Source organism: Procambarus clarkii, chromosome 63 (genome assembly GCF_040958095.1).
Source record: "Procambarus clarkii isolate CNS0578487 chromosome 63, FALCON_Pclarkii_2.0, whole genome shotgun sequence".
NCBI classification, from domain to species: domain Eukaryota; kingdom Metazoa; phylum Arthropoda; class Malacostraca; order Decapoda; family Cambaridae; genus Procambarus; species Procambarus clarkii.
In genome coordinates, this window is record NC_091212.1 from 14,260,801 (window position 1) to 14,284,280 (window position 23,480).

The window sequence follows — 23,480 nt, forward strand, 5'->3', positions numbered from 1 at the left end:
TGCCTGGCACAGGAAGAACCCTTCATTGGCTATGGTAAAAACATACGTAGGTGGGTCATGTAATGCACATTATGAGTAAATTGAAGGAGAGTACTAGATTCTCATAACTTTCTACCTTTTGCTAATAATTGGCATTGTGTTTTTCCAGGGAAGCAGCAAGAGAATGTAGAGCCAAAAAGAAAGAGTACATTAAATGTTTGGAGAATAGAGTAGCAGTGTTGGAGAACCAGAATAAAGCATTGATAGAGGAACTCAAAACATTGAAAGCGTTGTACTGTCAAAATAGTTGATACCAGAGCGTAAATAAAGTTGCCATGTTGATGGCACAGGTTACTCTCTGCAGTGGTGAAGCATGAGGTAGTGCTATAGTCTCTCAATAAGGCTTAGCTGTGCTTCACTGAAAACTAAGCTCACACACACAGCTCATGTTCACACCTTGGAATCCTACAGAGTAATAGTCTCTTGAGTGCCCAAGATGGTTGATGGTTTACTAAACTGTTTAAGTGTTATTGCTTAACTAAGCTATTCAGTTGATGGTTGGACAGCTGTTGGCTATGTTTTTAAAGCAAAAAAACTAAAAAAATTGTGATATACAATGCACAGATTTTATGACTTGGAAATGAATGTTGTATTGGCAGAGCTATAATGCAGTGTTTCGAGTCCCTCCACATCTTTTATTCGAAGAGGCAACTAAGGAATCCTGCATTCCTAGATTACCCCAAGAGTGACCAATAATAGGTCACTGTTCCAGGACTGTAGCAAAAAATGCTGAAGAAAGAAGAACGAATATGTAAAATGTTTGGAGAGGAGAGTTGCCGAGTTTTAGAACCAAAACGAAGCGCTCTAAGGAATGTGTTCTTTTATGAGTTTTCTGCCAAAAAAAACAGGATAGCGTGTCAAAATACGAGAATCACTGCTTGTGATAATGTGACCTGAATTTTAATTATCATTAGAACAATCCTATACTTAATGGTCAACTTCTGAGAAGCTTTGACCTATAAAGAGAAGTGTCCTTGTAGTGAGCTAGCCTCAAGCTGTTGAGGAGAATTGTGTATTGCTCCATTGTCAGAGCAACCACAGCAGAAAGGCTGCAGTAATCCGGTGATATTAAAAATGTAGTTTAATTATGTTTTGCTGCTGAAATGTATATTCTTTGTCATTTCTTGGATTTTGCACTGCAGTTCATGTTGTCGGTGGTCAGCTCCATAATATTTATGAATTATTTTATGACCTATGATTTGAATGTGAAAGTCCTTTTGGATTTAAGATCAGCTGTCCCAAGTTAATGTCATGTTTGTCTCTACATTGAGTAAATAGTTCAAAAAAGTGTAAACTGAAGGGGAATAGCTGAACTTAAAACCTAGGAATTGTATGTTATCAGCATTTAATCAAGAATTTATCTGTATTGTATACCGGATAATGTATGTCTGGAAGTTTTCTGGCCATTTGGTACAGGTGGTTCTCTTGTCCATTTTCCCAGTGTAACTGTGGCCTCATTTTTAAGCATTTCCATAATTTAAACTTATAATTTAATTATTGGTTTGACATCACTGAAAGCCATTGATCTTTTTAAAGTTTCACTTGTTTTGCCATCGTAAACATGTGCGAATGTTCTGTTGCTAGTCAATCTCTGCGGTTCAGAATCGCACCTTTCCATTCTGTTGCTTCAATTACACCTGGGGATTGTCTTTATGAAGAGGCCAATGTAATATTTTTTGTGGCTTGAATGTAATTTGGGCTAAATTCTCTAGTAACATGACAAATTTAGAAGTGCATTCTTTTTTACATTGCTCTATTTTATCAGGTCTTGACTTGTCCTTTTGGATTTTCAAGTCAGTTGCTGCAAAATTATCTTTCCTTGGAAATTTATTCTTTGTAAGTTATTATGAGTGTTTATACATCACTGGATATATTTATCAGGTCAGCTTGTTAACCCTCAAACCGCGCATATCATATATAAATGATATCGGTGACAAAACCGAAACCGCGCACATCATTTATATATGATTTCGTGTCTAGCGCTATAATTTAAACTCCCCGCCTGGGATAGGGGCAGCGATAGTACAGCCACGACCGATAGTTGCCAGATGCCACCTAGAAAAAAAATCCAGGCCAACATTCTTTGGTGTTACAGCATCAGTATTGAGCAAGCCACCAAGGCTGGCGCACGCAGCACGAGCTCACAGTACCGCTGTTCAGCTTGTGACCACAGCATCGCCTACAAATACCATAATATATATGATACTGCCATTATTTAGCAGTGATAGTATTACTGAAGCCCCCTGACTGTGATAAAACTGACCAGGATTCTGATAATAGCAGGATTGTGGTGATATTTAGCGCTGTGCTCCATGGAGGGAGGCGTAAGGCTGTGCGAGGGAGGGTTGTGGCATCGTCTTCTGACTGTGTGTGGCCACCATTTATTGACTGCACTCACCATACCAGCTTAGTGGTTCGATATGGTGAACACAAATGTAGATACTTATATATAACGTGTGTATAGAGTGTGATAACAGCGAGAGGAGTAGGTTGGGAGCCGCCATTTTGGTGAGGGAGGAGCGTCGTCTGCACGTCTTGGCATGGTGTTCACTGATGGCCACTATGGTCTTTGGGCACCATACCAGCTTATTTGTTCAGGTATGGTGAATAAAACAGATACTTATATATAATATGTGTATATAGCGTAATAACACCACAAACAATATTGTTGAAGGACAAATATTAGTGCGTCTGGCCTTGAGGGCAGCCGCCGATCAGCTGACTGTGTGAGTAGCTACGTCTTTGTGGCCTTTACTCACCATACAAGCTTAGATGTACAGTTATGGTGAACAAAACATGTAAATACGTATATATAACGTCTGTGTATAGTGAATAAATACAGAAAGAGTATTGTAGAAGGTGAATGAGGGTGAGTGAGGTGGTGTTGAGGGAGGGAGTGGCAGTGAGTGGCTCGCTGGTGTTTGGCGGTCACTCCTCGTTGCTTTTTGACTCGCAAGACCAACTTAGTAGTTCGTTATGGTGTACAAAACATGCAAATACTTATATATAACCTGTGTATATAGTGTAACAGCAAAACTATTTGTTTATTGTTTTATGAACATAATTGAATCACTAATATGCACACCATAATTTTGAGTACAGCGATGGTTCACACATTTTATAATATAAATATACCACAATTCACTGTATGGAATAATATTACTGCAAAAAACTAAGAAAAAATCAGAGACATTGAAATAATTAGGTAATAATATATTTGTGGCAACTGCCGTCTGACAGCTCGGGCGGAGTAGACCTCATCTGGCGAAGGCTTTGTCAACGCCCCTTTTTGCCACACTTCCCTACCCTATTGCGGCTAAAATATGCCACCTATGATTTTTTTTGTTATTTTTTCCGTGATCAGGGAACAAAAATGAACACTTCTATAAGACGAAAGAATTTTTTGGAATTTGTTTTTTTTGTTGCGCCTGTGGGTGTGAATTCCATTTGGGCCCCTAGCGGTTTGAGGGTTAATTGCCTCTTCCCTCGTTTATGCTATACAAGTTTTATTTTTATTTGTTTGTAGCTGTATAATCAATGGGATATAAATGGTAGTACAGTACTGTACTACATTTGTACATTGTTACAGAAGCTCCAGACTATGCCTTCTGCCTATCTTTCTTTCATATAATTTTTGTTGTAAAATTGTGTTGCATCGACTAGCATATTTAATGTCTCCAACATTAGTTTCATTATCATGAGGTGGTATTAGTTATAAATTTTGAAATATTTTGTTCCATCAAATATAGTTGAAAAAGAAATAATTTAAGTTTGGCTCTTAAAATTGTGTATTGTTTAGCGAATTAGAGCACAATCTTTATTACTACAAATGTATTTCACAACATTTTCAGTCATATTAAACAACCAGTTTTCATAACAAGAGACATGGCTAAAATCCAGGACTGTGTACTGGTTAGGGCTGGATTGACATACCAGTAAAGTGATAGCAATATTTCATGTCTGATGCTACACAAGTTAAATGCTGTTCTAATATGACAGTTTTTAACCAACATTTATGCACATTAAATGGTATTGGACCACATAAAGCTATGAACAATATTTACTTAAGTGGAAAATATAATTTTATTCATTGTCATTATTAATCATATTTATGCAAGTGTAAAATTTGATTGTTCATACTTTACGAAATGGTCACGTTTCTTTATGTATTACAGTCGATCCTTGTATATGGTAGTTTTCATTGTGGCCAAAAATTTAAATTTCATGCACTATTATGCCACACACTCATGGCATGCTAGCCTGTCCATTCTAGCAAAGTGTAATTCTGCCTTCTCACTCACACACGAACTCTTGCACCGTGTGTGCGTGCACTCTTATTCTGCATTCATTCTATCCCACATACATTACTGTAGACTTGCCTGAACATCACTTCACCCCTTTCATTGTACTTCCCAGGGAAGGGGGACGAGTCGACAAGACTTGCAGAGGTGTTACATTATATGAGCGTTGTTTGTATATGTATTTTTGCTTTTTCCATATTTCTTGGCATGTATGTCACATACAAACTAACTTATACTGTTTACAAAATATTAAGGTGTATAATCAATAGGTATCTTTGTTGATATTTGTGTATCACAGTATATACATATCTGAAATGAACAGCCATTGTCCAGCCCTAGTACCCATACAGTAATAGCTATGTAAATAAATAAAATCCATCTTACTAACAGAATGCCCTCAATAATTGAAGACATCAATATAACTTATTAAAATGACGTGCATTAATTACCGATAGTTTGAACTCTACAGTATTTTTTGTAATTACAGTGTGCTTGCAAGTTTCAATTTGTAATGCATAGAAGTCTGCATAATTTAATTAATACATTTAGGAAGATGAGTTTAGTATCAAGCTAACATGACAAATATGATGCCAAAGTAAATTTTGAGCTTGTAACCGAATTTGACCTCTTTATAGGAGTCTTCAACTTAAATAAAATTTGGGGACAGTTCAAATCAATTGTCATCCCAGGTGTAACCCAAGGTGATAGCTTCTCTTCTTTGTTTTATGAAGTGCGATGTTTTGTAGCCCCTTTCTACAACACAAGCATGATTGTATTTATACCATTGGCTGGAAAATCTTCCTATTCTTGTCTTGCCTGAAGACTGGAAAATATACTTTTGACTTCTGTTGACTGTATTTAAATGTTTAAAAATTTATATTTTACAGTTGGCGTCTGCACCCAAGTTAACTGTTCGCAGTTACATTGTTCCATCTTTGACAGTCATTTTCTTAAAGAATCAATGCATAAGTTAAACCTAAAATTTTTTTAATGCCAACTCATTGATAGGTGTTATTAGATGTTTATACTCCAATTTCTTCTTAATTCACTGTCGATATCAAATAAACATGTTTGATGCATTTTAAACAAAGGTTTTTTAAGAAAATTAATGTTACATGAATGGCTTTAATTTTGTGGACAAAGTTTTATGTAAATATACACATGTTTGGCCATGGTAGTGTGTTCCAAACAATGCCTATGAGAATGACAGATAAGTATTTTTGAAGATTAAACTGTTGTTGAATATCTTATTTTCATTGCAGTCCCACTCAAATATGAAAACCAACGTGGAAACACAAAAAATGTATAATTATTATATCATCATTCCATTTCCTACTTTTCATAGGGTAGGGGGGCCATCAAATTCAAAGCAGAAGATAAACTCGGAGAAAATATATTTTTTTACACTTGGAAAATTCACTCGTTTTAAAAAAATCCAGTGTCATAAACAATTACAGTAATTATATATAAAAAAGTAAGAATTGTTTTAATTTTGTTTTCGTTTGAAATTTGAGGTTTAAATATAGTATGAAGAGTGCAATAAAATGTATGATTAATTATAAAATAAGATGCCCCAAGCTCAACCTCATTTAGAAATAAATTTAACTTGATTCTGGAAAATAAAATTATCAATGCAATCCCTTGTGCTTTGCTGCAAAGACATCACCATTTGTTTTGAGGTGATAATTTGGTTAATTTTAACCTCAAGAGATGTTTGCAAGGAGGGGGGGGGGGCAGGTTAAATAAAAATAGTTTAACAATGAATTACTTGCAGCATTAAACCCCCACAACCAAATGTGAACAGAAATTTTCTTGCTAAATTACTTGCAATTGAATATTTTCTTTCATCACAGTCGTGCCATTGTTTTATTTTTAAACACGTTTTCAACATGGTCATCTTTGAGTCTGGTATGACTTGCAGTGTAGTCAGTTAGCCCAAAAGCATACATGTATGATACACACAGCAGAAAAGTTCAAGTGAGGTTTGATACTGCTTTTTCTGTCTTTGCAGTAATATGATGATGTTCTCATAGGTGGTGGTCTAAGCACTACTGTCCCCCCCCCCCAAGCCTTAAATGATCTTCCTTCCCCATGGCATTTATTCTGCCATTTATGTTGACAATCTCTCTTACTGCTGTTGCCAAGGCGAATTCCTTTATCTCCTATACCAGCTCCAGGTTGCCATTGATAACTTGTCGTACTAATCATGGCTTCAAGGTCTCTCCTTATTCTGAGGCATGTCATTCCTTGTCACCCTATTGTCTCTGGAAATCCACTTTTTGTACAAGGGTAACGCTAAACTCTTGGGATTCATCTTGGTTGCCCTATGTTTCTTGCCTCTGAATTTGATCTAACCACACTCCTTGACCCCTCTGCAAACTCTGCATAGCTTCACAGCCAAATAGGGAGCTAAAAACATAAATTACCCTTTGATTATCGTCACTACTGCAATAAGAGTGCTGTACATTATTCATAGCCTATTTAAATGACATGGGAACAGGTGGAAGCTGGACATGTAACCAAGTCAAAGAGATGTAAGGAAGTTCTATTTACTTGTACAGGTGGAATTTATTGAAGGAACAGGTTGTTTAAGTCAATTCCATCCACAACTAAAAATATATGATGAAAATGTTAATGCCGTAATTAGTGTACCAGGAATAAACGGCTAGGAGAGGGTATAAAGAGCTAGATCTAACTCGCCTGTAATCACTGACAGGTAAAAGTACAAATTTAATTATTTAAAACATTTTTGTTTTATTACAAAAATTTACAGGTATTCATCATGTTTTATTTTAAAACAAAAAGTATTCCGTGAAATAATTCCCCAAAGGTCAACAATGTATACCCCGATTTTCTCCTATAGTGATACCATATAGCACCAACGCATGCTTATAAAATCATAACGTAATACTGACCGATCGTGTACAAATGGTCTATTTCAACCAACAATATTCTACAAAATTAGAGTACAAATTGTGAAAGCAAAAAACAAAAGAAAAATAGGCCCAGTATGGTACAGGTACAATTAGGCGTAGGCCAGGTTTGGTTAGGTTATGTTCTTTAGTCACTCCCATTTTTTTTAGTATGCTCTTTGGGTTAATTTATTAATACAAAAACCTTTTTGGGTCCAACGGTCTATTTTTAATTGTTGCTGTAAGTACTGTACTCTCATAATTGTAAGACGAGCCATCAGTCACATATCTGCTCACGTAAAGGATTTTACACTACAGTATTAGTTATTTCTCCTTACTGGTGTGAATTTTTTCATACGTTATCAATATCTAGGGCAATTATTTTTTATAAAGCAAATATGAATACAGTATTATATTACGGTGGTGATGTAATTTGCTACAATGGGTCAATATGATTAAAAACGTATGATAAATGTAATTTTTATGGCGAGTAGATACATAGAAATACTTAAGCTTAATTACTGTATACTACTGTATACAAACATGAATTTATATAAATATATAAATGTGTATTTTCAAATATGGGCACATACCATTTATGAAATATAAAACATTAATTTTTCTGAAATGATACTTGAACAAAAATTTCATGTACTAGAGAGGTGAGACAGCAGCTTAATTAACATGCACTGTACATAATGTATACTGCACAATATTAGATGAAATAAGTACAAATGAAAAATAACTGAAATACAGTAGTAATGAGTTTTGAATCTACGTCCATTCAACAGCATTCATACAATGAGGGCCATCTATCTATAACACCTACCTATACCAACAGATAACACTTGGCCTTACTCCATCCCAAAAACTGAAAGAAAGGAAAATTGTCTCAAATTTTAACAAAAAACATAAATTTACTTTCAAATATGTTTATTTCATTTCAGTAACATCCCAATGCACAATAATTCAGAAGAATCTAAAACCTGAGCCTAGATAAAAATGACATCATAATGGCATCTTGTAAGTTATCTCAAGATGATTTCGGGGCTTAGTGTTCCCGCGGCCCGGTCCTCGACCAGGCCTCCTTTTTGTTACACATCCACAGGAAGCAGCCCGTAGCAGCTGTCTAACTCCTAGATACCTATTTGCTGCTAGGTAACAGGGGCATCAGGGTGAAAAACTACCCATTTGTTTCCGCCTCCACTGGGGATTGAACCTGGAACCTCAGGACTACGAATCCGAAGCGCTGTCTACTCAGCTGTCAAGCCCCGAGACAAGAACAAGGATCACCAGGACTTTGGTGTTCTTGTTGACAAGGGTCAACAAGAACACAACTTTAAGAAAGACATCATGAGCCGAAGGTGAAGCTCAGGAGGAGCTTAGCAGGTCAGAGGTGAGAAAACAAACAAGACAATTGCAGAATGGCATCAATGAAGTGCTGACGCCAAACACATAAAACAGCGGCTCGACCAGTATCATATGCATGAAATGCTAATCGTGAAATGATCAAGGAAAAAATGTAGGACCACTGACAAAAACAGAAGAAAATGAAGGCACAGAAAAAGGCAAAATGAGTGCCAGGCAACTTCGTACTGCTGCCATGAAGAAAGACACAGGTGGGACACCAACAGCCCAGCCACCTGCTTGTCATACAAATGGTAATAGACCAGATACACAGAGCAGAGGTCAGTCAGAGATCAGTCCAACTAATCTGCTGAAAGGGATGGAGTTGCAGAAAAACACCTGGGTTTGAACACCTGGCTAGAAGTGCCAGAAACTAAGGCCGAGCTGGCCACCAAGGAGACAGCAGGTGTACAACTCCAGTCTGGAAGCACCCAGAATAATAACCAAACCAGGGTAAAAAGGTAAATGCACCCCACCTTGATCGGTCCAGCTGAAAGGCATCCACAATGTGAGCCTTGCAATTAGGTAATGAAGCCATACAGGTGGGATGGCAACAATGCCATGCCAATGCAAAGAGGTCCACTTCTTTGTGACCGAACGTCTTGCAAAGCCAAAAGGACATATTGTCAACTGCTCTGTGGAAATGGGACACAAGGAAGATAATCCATCCATAAAAATGCTGGACATATCCCACACATGAACTGCATGAAGGACAAAACCCCCAATAGCCAGAAGAAGAGTTTCATGAAGCAGATGATGAGTCACAATAATGTGGCTAAAGATATGACCAAACCATAGCAGAAGATGAAGAAACGACTACGTTTCGGTTTGTCTAAGACCATCATCAAGTCATATGCGACTTGATTTCATGAAGCGTCCAACTCCATAGGGAAATCTGTTTAGACCCTTCCCACTCAGTTCAGACAATGAATCACAGGGTAGCAGTCAGTGTGAGCCAGAGCATGCAGCCTGGAGTAAGTTGGACCCTCCACAGGGCATGCCACACATACGCAAACTCATGCCCTGTATTGTGTACACCTAACATGTATAAATACAGAGTAATAACAGCAAAAACAGTATGCTTTATTATTCAAAGAATATAATACTGTGCACACATTAGTTACACGAATACTGTAATCTGTGCATACCTACATTCTACACATTCTATGATACAAATGTTAACCAAACCACACACTAGAGAGTGAAGGGACGGCTTGTGGTGTGGTTTGGAAAGTGTGTGGTTTAGTCAACATATTTCAGCCACGTTATTGTGACTCCTAGTCTGCATGATACAAATAACATTATTGACAGCCCAATGCATCATTACACTTTAAAAAATTAATTGCAAAATATTTATTTTACAATGATTTTTTACAAGGAAGAAAATATAATATATTTAATGCATGCAGTTACAAATTCATGCAAAATAGGCGAGGCTAGGCTGAACTCTGATCACTTGTTCTGATCAAGATTATTACAGCCACCAGAACTGGTTAGTAATGGTGAATGGGTTCATTCCCCCTAAGTAACGGGATTGCATCCTGGTGAGGGTCAGTAATTTGACCATAGGAAGCCCAACAAGTGTATATACACTAGCCACCTGTCCCTCAACACGATTATTTACACCATTATTATTATTATTATTATTATAAAAATGTAGATAATTATATATAATATGTATAGTCAGTGTAATAACAGCAAAAACGATTTGTTATATTGTTCTAATAATATTGTGCCCATACTGGCGACATATACCGGGTATATATGAGTACTGTATACCGATGTTTAACACATTTTATTACATAAATACTGTATCTCAATTGACACATATTACTGCAAAAAATCAGTGACATTGAAATAAATACGTAAAATATATTCACGACAATTCGTGCTTAAAGCCTAGCCTGGGGCGACCGCTTCAGGGCGATTGCTCCATGAACACTTGTGAACTGTGAAGTCATCACAAGCTTTCCTGCGCGCCACTACAACCAGCGACAAACTTTTTGTATTATTTTCCCCGTGATAAAGGGGGTGCATTTTAACAAGATTAGAAATAAAAAATTTATCAGCTATAAACAGGTGAGCAGTGTAGGGGTTAAGGTTGTACATTTTAATGACTAATTTTACATTAATATAAACATAACATGATTATGGCAGTGCCATTCTTACTAGAGTTTATTGCGAAAGTGCAGCAAAATTACTAATACAGTAGCTACCAAAATGTGAAGACAACATATTCTTACATTATAAAGAGAAATTCACAAATTATCAAAAGAAGGCATAAATCTGGGAAGACTAAGTAGCCTAAATAATACTTTATCCTAAATATTTTTCAAATTTTAAAAGTAGTTATACATTGCACTCACCTGTACCATCATCACATCACTATATAACCTTATATATAGAGTGAGCCGTCCGCTGGACCCAGGTAGCGGATGGCGATGAGAATGACATCGATGATGGTCCACACGCCCAGGCCACCAAAACTAAATAACTTCCCTATTCCTTCTTGCCAGTGGCCCAAATAAAATCTGAAATAAATATGAAAATTCAGAACCACAAAAATTACTTTATAGTGATGTCCAACTTCAAGTAATCAACTGGTTCAAAGGGCTTCCATTGCATTGGAATTATTGCTGAAGCAAGACATTGGCATTTTCACAATTTTTTGAAGACAATGTTATTTTATTTAAGCAATTAATAGAACATTCGTCTAAATTGTCATCCACAATTCCGTGGAAATAAACATTCCATTCACCTGGGCTATATGGGTCTCGAACCATGGACCCCACGCGTGTAAGGAAAAACTACTTTCCTTTATGTGTGTTTAAGACTGCTCATAGCCCAGTTGATAGAGCGTCGACCTCACACGCATGGGATCCAAACTTTGAGACCCATACAGCCCAGGTGAATGGAACATATGTTTGCAAAAATATACTGTATTTACAAAGTTCTTAAACAACTCTATATTTTATTTTATAATTGTCTGATTGTGCCTAAATTCCTTAATATTTAAAACAAAGACACTGGATAATTGCAATACACAAAGTAATGAATACTGTTTGTTGTCAAACCTGACAGGATAAATATCATAAAAATAACATTGATTTGAAGATTAAATTTGGATTAAATTTTTACTAGACATAAAGAACTAAAAGACTGTATTTAGCCATGATTCTAAAAATCAGTCACTAAATTAGTTGACTAGAGTGAAAATACAAATATGCTTTAATAAATTTTTGGCTAATGGCCTATATATATTTTTCAAACTAAACGCTAATTTGTACAATACTAGGTTTTTGCAGAGCAAGAGACCGATAATTTTGTTACATAAAAGTGTAAACACAGACTTCTGGTGAATTCATACAAATTTTGAATACTATATCACATCACTATATAACATATTTAGTTTATATATACTGTATATATATAGAACGTATCGAGTTATATATACTGAGAGAGAGCCACAGCAGTGGCTCTCTCCGATCTGATTTTTAGGACTATAAACAATAAATTAGGTCCCAGTACTAGCAAGACAACATTTATGGCAAGTTGTAACCCACCTTCTCCTGCCTCTTCTTCCAACAGTAATTAATTTTCATGTCTTCATTAAGCCTATCTTCCAAATGCAAGACAACTCCCACGCTTAATATAAATTGATCAACAAGGTCGAAGGTGTGGAGCGTGGCCTCAGGGAGCAGAAAAACTCCTGAAACCCTCTCCAGGTATGCTCCAGAAGGCAGGTATGTCAGTTGGCAGAGGTTGTGCTGCTTCTAGCTGTTCTGTTATGGTGCTGTTGGTGGGGGTGAACTGGTGATAATGACAATGCTGTGCTCTCAGAGACTTGTACATTTAGCATTGACATGCTATTAGCTTCCTGTTCTCTTCGAGGCCACTGGTATTAGTGGCCGTCGGGTAAAATCTGTCAGCCTGTTCGGCTTGTCGATTGGTCGAAGGTAGTGTGTGGATGTAGAGGTACTTACTAGCTGCACTGACGTTGCTGCTAGAGACCTTATCCCTATTGTACCCAACTACATTCTACAAAAAAAACAAAGTTTTCCATCCCCTAGCTATTTTACTTTTTTTTTTTTTTTTTTGCATTATCTATGCATAATTTTCATGCTATCTAGGAATATATATGTGGCTTTCCACTTGCTTACCTGTCTGCCCCAAAACCTCCAAGAGTAATGGATAGCAACAATGCTGTGGACCATTTGTATCCGGAGGTCCAATTGCACGGTAATTTTTTGGGAAACACTCGGTTGCCAAGGCACAGCACATCACTCTTCACCGTGCAATTGGAACTGGAAGTAACAAATTTAACTTCATTCAATATCTTCAAGTACTTTTGACAATGAAGAATTTATTTATAAGCAACACCTCCAAGTACAGTAATTCTATTATTATGGCTATGTGTGAGCAGTATATTTTCAGCGAGTACATCCAGTTTCCATACTGAAAACCCATATAGACCAGCTTCCAGATGTATTATATTTAAATGGGAAAATGTTAATCAATTTGTTATTAAAATTAATGAAAAATACATAAAAAATAATAATGAATGGTGCTTACCTATCAGTAATTATAGGGAAGATATTTAGCTTTTTTTGCTCTACCTCCTAGCCATTTATACCCAACTTGCTAATTACCTCTCTTAACATTAACGTTTTCATTGTATTTTTTCTTCAAGTTGTGGATGGATATGGCTTCAAAAACTTCTCCTTAAATGCATTCCAATTGCTGACTACCCGAGAGTATCTATCACTATATAATCTCTAAAATTGTTTATACTGAACACAGAAGAGGTAGGGTGCTTATGTGGATTTCTGTTGTGTAACAGTGCTGGTTCTCCTTCATTCTATGTAGTAACTCTACATAGAAGTCACATGAGGTTCTCACATGAGAAGTCTACATAGAAGTCAATGTAGGACTCTACACGAGTCTATATAGAGTCCTACATACTCATTCTATGTAGGACTCTACACAGAGTCCAGCTCAACAGGGATAGGATCAAAGTGATTCTCTGCAGTTCAGGGAATGAAGCAAAGGGAAGCAGTTGGACTGGAGTTGAAGAACAGAGCCCAGAGGGTGATTATTCTCTACAAAGCCTGCCACGCAGCCACAAACTCATGAACAGTCCTGTGTGCCCAAAGGAATGGACTGAACTCATCTGAGAGGCTCGATGAGCGCTGGTCACGAAACCCCAACCCAGAGCTGAGGAGTCTATGAATACATTGAGCCATGGGGAGGATGGCACCATGGAACTGAACTCTGAAATCTCGGAGAGGAAGCAAGTGAAGCAAGACCCATAGGGCAGGTAGGCCCCAAACCCAACGGTCCTGGCAAGGGCAAAATAACTGCTACTGGAGGAATCAGTACATTGCCCAAGACCACACCCTACCCAGGGAAACTACCACGCAGGCAAAGTTCAGGCTCCCACACAACCACTCAACTAACCGACGAGTCACTTGGGGCTGCTCCAACAGCATACATAGACATTGCTGGAGGCGGAACAGAGTTATGGAAGGCAGGGGAAGAGACACATACAAACCTGGAACCCTAAACGAGGTTCAACCAGGTCTGAACCTGGGATGGAACCAACTGGGATATCTGCCAGTTTACCATGAACCTTAACCTGGTGAACTGGGAAAGAACCAGATCCCTGGCCAGCTGACATGCAGACTGGCTGGGAGCCCAAAACACTCAGTTGTCATGGTAAGCTAACACACAAACCCTTACGAGATGCCACTGGGACAACTGCCTGTACTAACCTGGTAAAATTGCAAGAAGCCAGATTCAAGTTGAAGGGCAGAATCTTGAAGAGGTAGGCTTGACACCCCACAGTAAAACTTAACACTTTCGCCCGGGCATGACGCAGCATTGCGTCATCCGTTTACTGTCGGTAATACCGGGGATGACGCAGCATTGCGTCATCCACTTTAAATAATCGCCAAAAATCAGGTTTTTATCCGATTTTTTGGGGACTGGTTTTAAAATGCGCGCCGATATCTTCCCATTTTCTTTGTTGAGCCTCGTGGCCCTCAGGCGGCTTGGCACATGCCGTGGGCCCATTGTTTTCGCTCCACTGTTGTAACCAATGTTGCCTCCCCTCGCATCTCAAACGTGTGTACATTTCGGCTATTTTCCGTGGCTATATTTCTTACTGCGGCTTTAGAAACTATCTACGCTTACTCCACGATAGATAGTGATCATGAACAAGGCCCTTCCAGGAAGAAAATTGCAAAAGAAAGGCCTGAAAAGGGCGGGAATTGGCAGTGTAGCTGGAAGGCGTCTGAGCGCTCACTTGCGGCTAACGCGTGGCCCGTCTTCAACTCGTCGGCGGTTGGAGCGTGACCAGGTTTTTTATTTTATATGCTAATGTTCCTCTAGAGAATTCAATTGCGAACCCATTGAGACCAAAATGAAAGACCTAGGACGAAAATTGAGGTGACCAGAGTGAAAATAGTGAAAACATTTTATCGCGTTTGCGCGCTCCTGGGTAACTTGTTCGCACTTTCTCTGTTTGCTGCGGGTAATTAGCCGGGCTTTTGGAGTTTATATGCATTTAGTGCTGTAGAGAATTCTATTGCGAACACAATGATACAAAATTTAATCTCGTAGGACGAGAATTAAGGTGACAAAGTTGAAGAGAGAATTTACTTTTCACTTTTCAGAATTTACGCGCGCTCCCGTGACACCCTGGGTCCCATATCGCACAGTTGAGGGGTGGCGCGCGGGGTATGCCAAAGTGTTAAACAGTCTCAGAATCTCGGATGAATCGGGGTATACCAGTATGCAGCCTCGAGGTCCAGGGACGCCCTTCAAGAACCAAATTGTAATATCAGACGAACCCAAGACAAAGTGGTCACGTGGAAGGCTGGACAAGGGAATGAAGCTATTCACTCCTGAAAGATTGGAAATCTGATGAGTCCCGCTTGGGGATTGGGAATAAAAGACACCCATTGAAGAGATGATGTTAGTTCGACCATTTCCAAGTTCAAACACATGGCAAAGACTGCACACAGCTGAAGGGGAATTCTTGACTTGACAACCCCAAACCGAGGAGAGGGGCAAAGGACTGACCACCTTTGTTGAAGGCCGAGGCAGACAACCTGGAAAGCCCACAAATCATGGGACTAGGAGCTGGCAAAATGGGCTAGATACTTTCCAACAGCATTGTTAAAGGGATGAACTGTGAAGATCCAGCTTGAAGAACCATGAGCCGTGTTATCCTTCCATGATGAAGAATAGGGACAATGAGTGGTGAGGGTGATAATAATCTTCCCCTGCTCTCTGTGCCTCTGTGTGGGAGGGGGTGGGGGCAAGTTCTGGTCTCTGGTAGGCCAAGCAGGACTCCTGTGACTAATGTGACCCAGTAGGAGAGTCATCTTGGCAAGATAGTTTCAGGAAGCCACCAAGGGGATCCAGCAGAAAAAATAAAGAAACTAATAAATGGATTACATATACTTTGATGTCATGTTAAAAAAGAGATAGAATCAGAACTCAATATATGCTTGAATAATTCCCATCTAATTTGCTCTGTTCACAAGTTGACTAGCCAATGAGACTTCATTCCCCATTAATTTGTTTACCATCATACACAAATCACTGAACTTTAGCTGGTTTTAATCCATTCCAAATACAAATACTTTTAGTAGTTATAAAGTTGAAATTTTAAAAAAAGTAGGGACTCACGTAAAGGTTTCTCTTGGTGAAGTTACGGCTAGACACTGATCAGTGCCAAGGCAGCTGTGCTCCCAGGAAGCTGTCTGGTAGCAGTATCTGCACACCATTGCCAATCTAAACTCTTTCTTGCCCTAAAACATAAAATACCTTTGTGTTTGATGCATGTTGCTATATCAAGTACAGTACAAATATAATAATAGGTTCAGAGTATACACGAATAATGCCTTTCTACGCAGAATCACTGTCATGTGGTGGAGCAAAATGTGCAGTCAGGGTGAACGGCATTCTACTGTACAGTATTTACAGCAGCCACATCCAACTTTTCAAATGTCCCTGTATGTCGTAATGTTACTATAATGCATTGAAGAAGGTTGTCTAACAAAAGTTAACTGAATACTGTTCAAAACAACACATAAAATGCTTTACAAGCACTTTGTGATAACCCTAAAGCTGTCGAAGAACAATGTACTGGTTGATTTATTTGGCCCTTGAGCCACCAAGTGATACCAACTGATCCACAACATGGTCCATTTCACTAAGCTTTGTGACACTGTTCCTTGTGAAAGAAAGAATTCTGCATAAAGAGGCAGCTAGGTAATAAGGGAGGGTACTGGGGCAACCAAATGATTTTACCCAGGAAGATACACAGTACAGTTCACTCAAATGCTTGTCTACCGAGCTATCCCACTTGGCTTCTTCCCGAGATAAGCCAAGGCCCTGAAAAAATCCAAGAAAACAAAAGAGAAGGTTATCTTGAGGTTATCTTGAGATGATTTTGGGGCTTTTTAGTGTCCCCACTCCACCCCCAGGAAGCAGCCCGTGACAGCTGACTAACACCCAGGTACCTATTTTACTGCTAGGTAACAGGGGCATAGGGTGAAAGAAACTCTGCCCATTGTTTCTCGCCGGCGCCTGGGATCGAACCCAGGACCACAGGATCACAAGTCCAGCGTGCTGTCCGCTCGGCCGACCGGCTCCAAGGGCATGACTAACCCATAGAAGAGAGATATGACTGTAAATGAAAATCAATCATCTAACCCAAGAACCAGCCCAAAGATAGATCATTCACAAACACAGCAGCTGGAGGTGAGGCATTAGGAGGAGCAGATGAGAACCAAACTAATTCTCAAGGCGAGGAAACTTGGGCAGGTATCTAGCTGCAAATGTGCAAGACAACAGTACAGGGCAGCAACAGAAAACAAGGTCTGAATGACTATTGGCTTTGTCCAGAATGTGCTCATCTCCTTGATTTGGAATTAAGAAATTTTGGTGGTATAAGAGAAAAATGAATCCACTTAAAAGTAAGATAAAGTTCCTAGGATGGTATTCAAGAATCAGGTGGGCTCCAACAATGTGTGTATAATTACCCAAGTGTAGTTACAGGGTGAGAGTTCCATCTTCCCAGCACTCTTTGTCATACGACACTTTAAAACTACTGACGGTTTTGGCCTCCACCACCTTCTCACTTAATATGTTCCAACTATCTACCACACTGTTTACAAAAGAAAACTTTTTAATATTTTTTGGTACAGTACCTTTGTTTCCTTAGCGTGAATCTATAAACTCTTGTTCTTTTGGTTACCAGTTTCAGGAATTCCTCTTTGTCAATTTGGTTGATTACTACTTTAATTTGTAAGTGGTGATCATATTGCCTTTTTCCTCTACCTTCTAGTTTTGGCATATTTAACACCTCTAGCTCTTCGTAACTCTTGTTTTTCAGTTCTGGACGCCATTTTTTAGCATGCCTTTGCACCTTTTCCAGTTTACTGATGTGCTTCTCAAGATATGGGCACCATACAACTGCTGCATATTGCAATTTTTGTCTCCCTAAAGTCATCAACAGTTTCTGTAATATTTCCCCATCTATGTAATTAAAAGCAAATCTGAAGCTAGAAAACTCAGCATATGCTCCTCGTACAATGTCCTTTGTGTTTTCCTCTGGTGACAATCAACTATCCAGAACCACACTAGATTTCTTTAAAACTAACATAGAAATTTGATCAAATCTAACCTACCTAACCTAACTCAGTAATTCATGTCCTTGACATAATAATATTAATTGGTAAAAACCAATTTGAGAAAAAATATTTGAAAATAACAAAAATCACTGTCTGTTAGGTAAATTGGATCTTGCATACTAGGCAAAGTAGTTCAATTGTGGCTATTAGGTACAACATATGTGCATATATGTGTATATATCTATATAATACCTCAACAGCTTGGTGTGATTAAAGCTGGATGGAGCTATCCAGGTTGCTAGCAACAGGGAGAAGCCATCATAGAAGCCATCCCAGAAGAAAATACGAACAATGATGGCTAACAACCTTCCTCACCACAGTGACACCTTAGCTGCAGGGATTGCATCAAATATACTATTTACTTCAAGATAAAGTATAATTAACAATATAAATGAAGAAAATAATGACCTCCATGAAACTGTGATCGAGTAACCAAGACACTGTACAAACATTGCAACATCAGGGGCGAATTCTATTCAGTGCATACTGCACATAATTTAACTAGCTCTGAAAATGTAAATATTTTATTGCAATAAGTATCACTGCTGAACAACGAGACATTACAAGTTGCACTGATGTTCATATGCAGCACATTAGCAATACACTGAAAACTCACCTCGCAAATATACTCCTTTTTGGGCTGGCAGGTAACGTTAACTTCCTGACCATAAATACAAGTGCAGTTAAAATTGCAGTCTAGACATTCTCTTCCCAACATATGACAAGGTGAAGTGCTCGGACAGTCACGCTGACCACGCCAACTGGAACGATCCTGTAAAGAGTTTTTAGATTTTAAAAGTGGGTGGTTCATGTGGACAAGATGAATTTATACTACTACTGCTACTCTTAATGACAAATAGAATACACACTAAAATATATTTAAACTGTAGCTAATCAATAGAGGAATCCACATGCTATCTTGAGATGATTTCAGGGCTTAGCGTCCCTGCGGCCCGGTCCTCGACCAGGCCTCCTTTTTGTTACACACCCACAGAAAGCAGCCCGTAGCAGCTGTCTAACTCCCAGGTACCTATTTACTGCTATGTAACAGGGACATCAGGGTGAAAGAAATTCTGCCCATTTGTTTCCACCTCCACCGGGGATCGAACCCGGAACCTCAGGACTACGAATCCGAAGCACTGTCCACTCAGCCGTCAGGCCCCTAGGTCAGAGGATCTAGGGAGAAATTATACAAGTTGGAAACATTGTCTAAGCACTTAACAGAGGTTGATCTTTGCAATTTTGCCCCAATTTCTTTTGGGCAATCACAATCACCTTAAGTAACAAAATGGGTTAATGACCCTGGAGAAACGTATGGAAAGTCTCTGTGGCACTGATGCCAGAATGTTATCTTGCCTATGTGTGATCCTGGTTATATTACATATTGATATATTACGTTAATGAGCAACTGAAGAGTTGCTCTTCAGTAACATCGCATTAATATTATGTTAAAGAGCAACTTGCTCTTCCAAGCAAGTGATGGCTCAGAAGAGCATATACAGTTTATAGTAAGCATATGGGCTATCCATTTAGTGATACAGTAATTACTTAGAGTATAAGAGGATAACATATGGCCTAAAATCTGGACCAGAACTCCAGAGAGGAAAATCATTCATGTTGAACTGCTTGTGTATTATACATATCATCCTCACAACCATCAATATTTCTACAATGGAATACATAGCTGCAACACATGTCATAGAAACTCTTCAATGTACCGAGCAGTTTTCTGGCATAGTTGGAGGCCTGGAGGTGGCTGGTGCCGGACCTGTGAGGTTATTGCCTGGTGATGACATGTTCTTGTTACTCTCGGTTACTTGAGGTTTGGGCTCTCTTAAAGGAGAATCTGACACACATCCTGAAAAGTTTATTACAACATAAATAAGTGAGCACCATAAATAGCCTTTGAAGGAAAATAAAAGGAATAATAATACACTACGCTAGATATATACATGAAATCTTGAGATTTTGCCATTCGTAAAATAAGGAAGATTGCAACTCTTTCCCATATACTGTACTGCATAAATAATATCAAAATTATGTGAATATTAAATGTTCAGAGACAAATGAATGAATGAATATAACAAAGTACTATTCAGTACGTCCTTGAAAATCCAGACCTCTTATATAAAACACAGTATCTCCAAACAAATCAAATCCGTTCACCAGGTTTTCCACCCTCCAAAAAATTAGTACAGTTGTGCAAATAGGGACCCAGAAGTACAGTCGTGTTCAGTCTCGACTCAATCAAGAATTCCAAGTTCGAATCCTGAGTATGACAAACGGTTGGGTGCGTTTCCTGTCACCTAATGCCCCTGTCCATCTAGCAGTAAATAGGTACCCAGGAGATAGTCAGCAACTTCTGGAGCTGTATCCTAAGGAGGGGTCAGTAATTTGATCTTGGGGAAGGACCTCGATATAAGCATAACATGTACTGTATGTATAATGGCTGCCTGTCCCCACGACACAATGAATTATTGAGAAAATCAGTGGGAGATGTGATGAAGATCCGAACCTATGCTCTGGGTACTCCCAGGCACATGCCTTAGACAACTAGGCCACGACATGGTAAAAGGATTGCAACCTGGGATTCTACTGAATGTATGAGGGTTCTCAAAGCTGCCGAATCCAAGGTTTTCACAACTTACCCCATGCACTCTGGTTCTGTTGTCCAGGAACCACGAACCCTTGTGGATTCAGTTGAATCCCAAGTTGCAATTCTTTTACCATGTCGTGGACTAGTTGTCTAAGTTATGTACTTGGGAGTACCAGAGTAAAGGTCCAAATCTTCATTATGGCTTCTACTGAATCTCTCATCGACCATGAACATAACATCACCATGTTTATGTGATTTCTCTGTGCAATGAATTATTATTATTATAAATGGTGGCAGAGGTGGTGGATTGGGGTAGATCAGTGGTGGTGTTGCTTCTGGCTAAGCTGTGTTGAGAATGCCCAGATGTTGTGGTTATGTGGCCTTACAGTATATTCCTGTCCACCTGACTTGGTCTAGACCAACGCTGCTCGTTGACAGGAACGTCTTAATTCTGGGAAATGTGCAGACGTCATTTGTTGTACCAGTATGTGAAATTCAACGGAAACAATAATTGTAATACAGTCAACGAAAAATTCTTGTGAAATGTTACTTGTGATATGGGGAATTCCTGCAGACATGAAAGTCACTGCAATAGAATTTCTATTGTAGCTTCTAGAGTACATGGTTCATCTAATGGTTGTCCATAATCAAGGACAGTAAGTCCGTTAGGTTAGTTGGTGCCCCTAGACAGCCCTGTCGAGTCTTGTTTGTAATATTAGCCCTGTGGGCCTCGGCTATTCCTGGGATGAGAGTTGACAGTTCTGGGATGATTTGTCACTCTATGTTGAACTTTTTCCTAGTATCATAGTGTCTTCTAAGACATCTACCAATTGGAACCATTAAATCAGAAAAGATGGTCCAAATCTCAACTTTACGAGTGCCATCTGAAGCAGATCAAGGTAAGAGACAGGGTTTAAGACATTTGCCTGCAAAGTAACAATAAAAAAGAAGGCGCCAAGCCTGTGCGAGTATTTAGACACTTGCCTGAGAGAATGACACAGAAGAGGAGGCAGCACCACTGTATCAGTGCGGATCCTTCACTCATAGTGAAGCCGAGAGTAACTCTGGCGGCCACTCGCTCTTCTCCTGGCGACCTCTGCCCACTCGTATGGCGTCATTCACCTCACTTTACTCACTTCCTCTCACTATGTGTCAGTTCCACCATGCTCCTCGCCTTATTTATGGCACGTGGAGTCTACTTCACAACTTGCTGATGATAATCTCTAGTTTGTTGATTTTAGTCGCCTTAACACGACTGCCTAAATCCTGGTTACAATATCGACATCTAATATACATATAAACAAATTACAAATAAAATCGTAATTGATGATAAAGCTAACAAAGTACAAATCATATTTTTGTTTTCATTTATGCAATAATTTATCCATATTAAAATGCTTTAGGAGAATTAAAAGATAAATTTTGTAATCCATATTTAACTGAATTTCTGTGAACAAAATGTAAATATTCCTATAATAATAATAATAATATTTATTTACAAGATACAATGTATATGTGAGATTACATAAGAAGCTCAACCCATCCTTCTGTTTAGATAGTTCCTATCGTGACAGTCGTCAATAGTAAAAAAAAATCGTACGTACTTAGCTTTTAGATAGTAGTATACTGACTAGTATGGAATTCTTTTATTTATTTATTTATTTATATACAAGAAGGTACATTGGGATTGTGAGGATACATAGCATAGTAATAACATTCTTGTAAAGCCACTAGTACGCTCAGCGTTTCCGGCAGTAAAATAAATGAAACTAAACCACAAACTTAAATATTCCTAGGCCTAGAATAGCACACATCTGCACTATATTAGGCCTCAGATATCGTGTATTAGGCCTAGGAAGGTTAGGTTAGTTTAGTTTGTCAAAGCAACACAAGTAAAAAATAGTTTTCCAGTTTGTCCAACTCAATAGTTCACATTTCTACTTTCTAATTCCGTTGTAGGTCGGTATATATACTATGGTCCTCATCGTTACTCTAAGTGCTAACACAACAGGAGGATGAGCTGTATTTTTACACTCTTGCAAAGCCACTAACACGCATAGCGTTTCGGCGGAAACGAAACTCTGGCAGATTTGGGTAGAATCTGCCCAAACTTTCGGGCAGATTCATAAGAATCACGACTTAAATTTATAATAATAATAATAATTCATTGTAGTATGGGGAAACAGGCAGGCAGTGTGCATATATATTGTCACGAGAATCTCCTTTCCTAAGGAGATTAGGCCTGTTTCTTCATCGCCTATTCAACAATGACATAACTGCATACTCAAGTGTAAGAAATTAACGTCCAGAACAGCAAGAACAATACGTGATCAGAAGCCTGTGTCTAGACAAGACACCACTATTCTCTACCCTCCAGTACCCGTGACCCCGACACACCTGGTGTCTGGGTGGCAGCTCCACCCGCTGGTCAACAAGCCTACTGCTCGTTTACGTCTGCTGGGTGACAATTACCTGCACACCAACGCCACCTACACGGCCTCGCCTGTGTATATAAGGAACT

General features: G+C 38.8%; 2 protein-coding genes across 20 annotated transcripts in view; one reads left to right on the forward strand and one right to left on the reverse strand.

The window, feature by feature from the left end:
• The window catches only part of CrebB (Cyclic-AMP response element binding protein B), a 123,296-nt gene extending 117,711 nt beyond the window's left edge, over window positions 1-5,585 (forward strand). For all 19 annotated transcript variants that reach the window (XM_069308765.1, XM_069308763.1, XM_069308755.1 and 16 more), the window contains one exon: window positions 149-5,585. In XM_069308765.1, coding sequence (XP_069164866.1) covers window positions 149-290 — 142 coding nt within the window. In that variant the 3' untranslated portion in view covers window positions 291-5,585. The remainder of the gene's footprint in view (window positions 1-148) is intronic.
• Window positions 5,452-22,234, reverse strand: amx (TM2 domain-containing protein 3 almondex). The gene is made up of 7 exons (XM_045760656.2): window positions 21,944-22,234; window positions 20,082-20,221; window positions 18,980-19,135; window positions 16,355-16,476; window positions 12,820-12,963; window positions 11,026-11,190; window positions 5,452-8,123 (listed from the first exon to the last, which is right to left on the reverse strand). Exons 1-6 carry the CDS (start codon window positions 22,002-22,004, stop codon window positions 11,055-11,057), a joined length of 759 nt encoding a protein of 252 aa, XP_045616612.1. The 5' UTR covers window positions 22,005-22,234; the 3' UTR covers window positions 5,452-8,123; window positions 11,026-11,054.
• Between the last annotated feature and the right edge of the window lie 1,246 nt (window positions 22,235-23,480).

Excerpts from the sequence above, each read along its gene's own strand:
- amx (XM_045760656.2), bottom strand. The coding sequence starts at position 22,004 with ATGAGTGAAGGATCCGCACTGATACAGTGGTGCTGCCTCCTCTTCTGT. Across the intron at positions 16,477-18,979 it reads AAAAGGAGTATATTTGCGAG|GGCAAGAAAGAGTTTAGATT; the intron begins GTGAGTTTTCAG and ends TTTATGTTTTAG. Across the intron at positions 11,191-12,819 it reads GGAGGTTTTGGGGCAGACAG|ATTTTATTTGGGCCACTGGC; the intron begins GTAAGCAAGTGG and ends TATTTATTTCAG.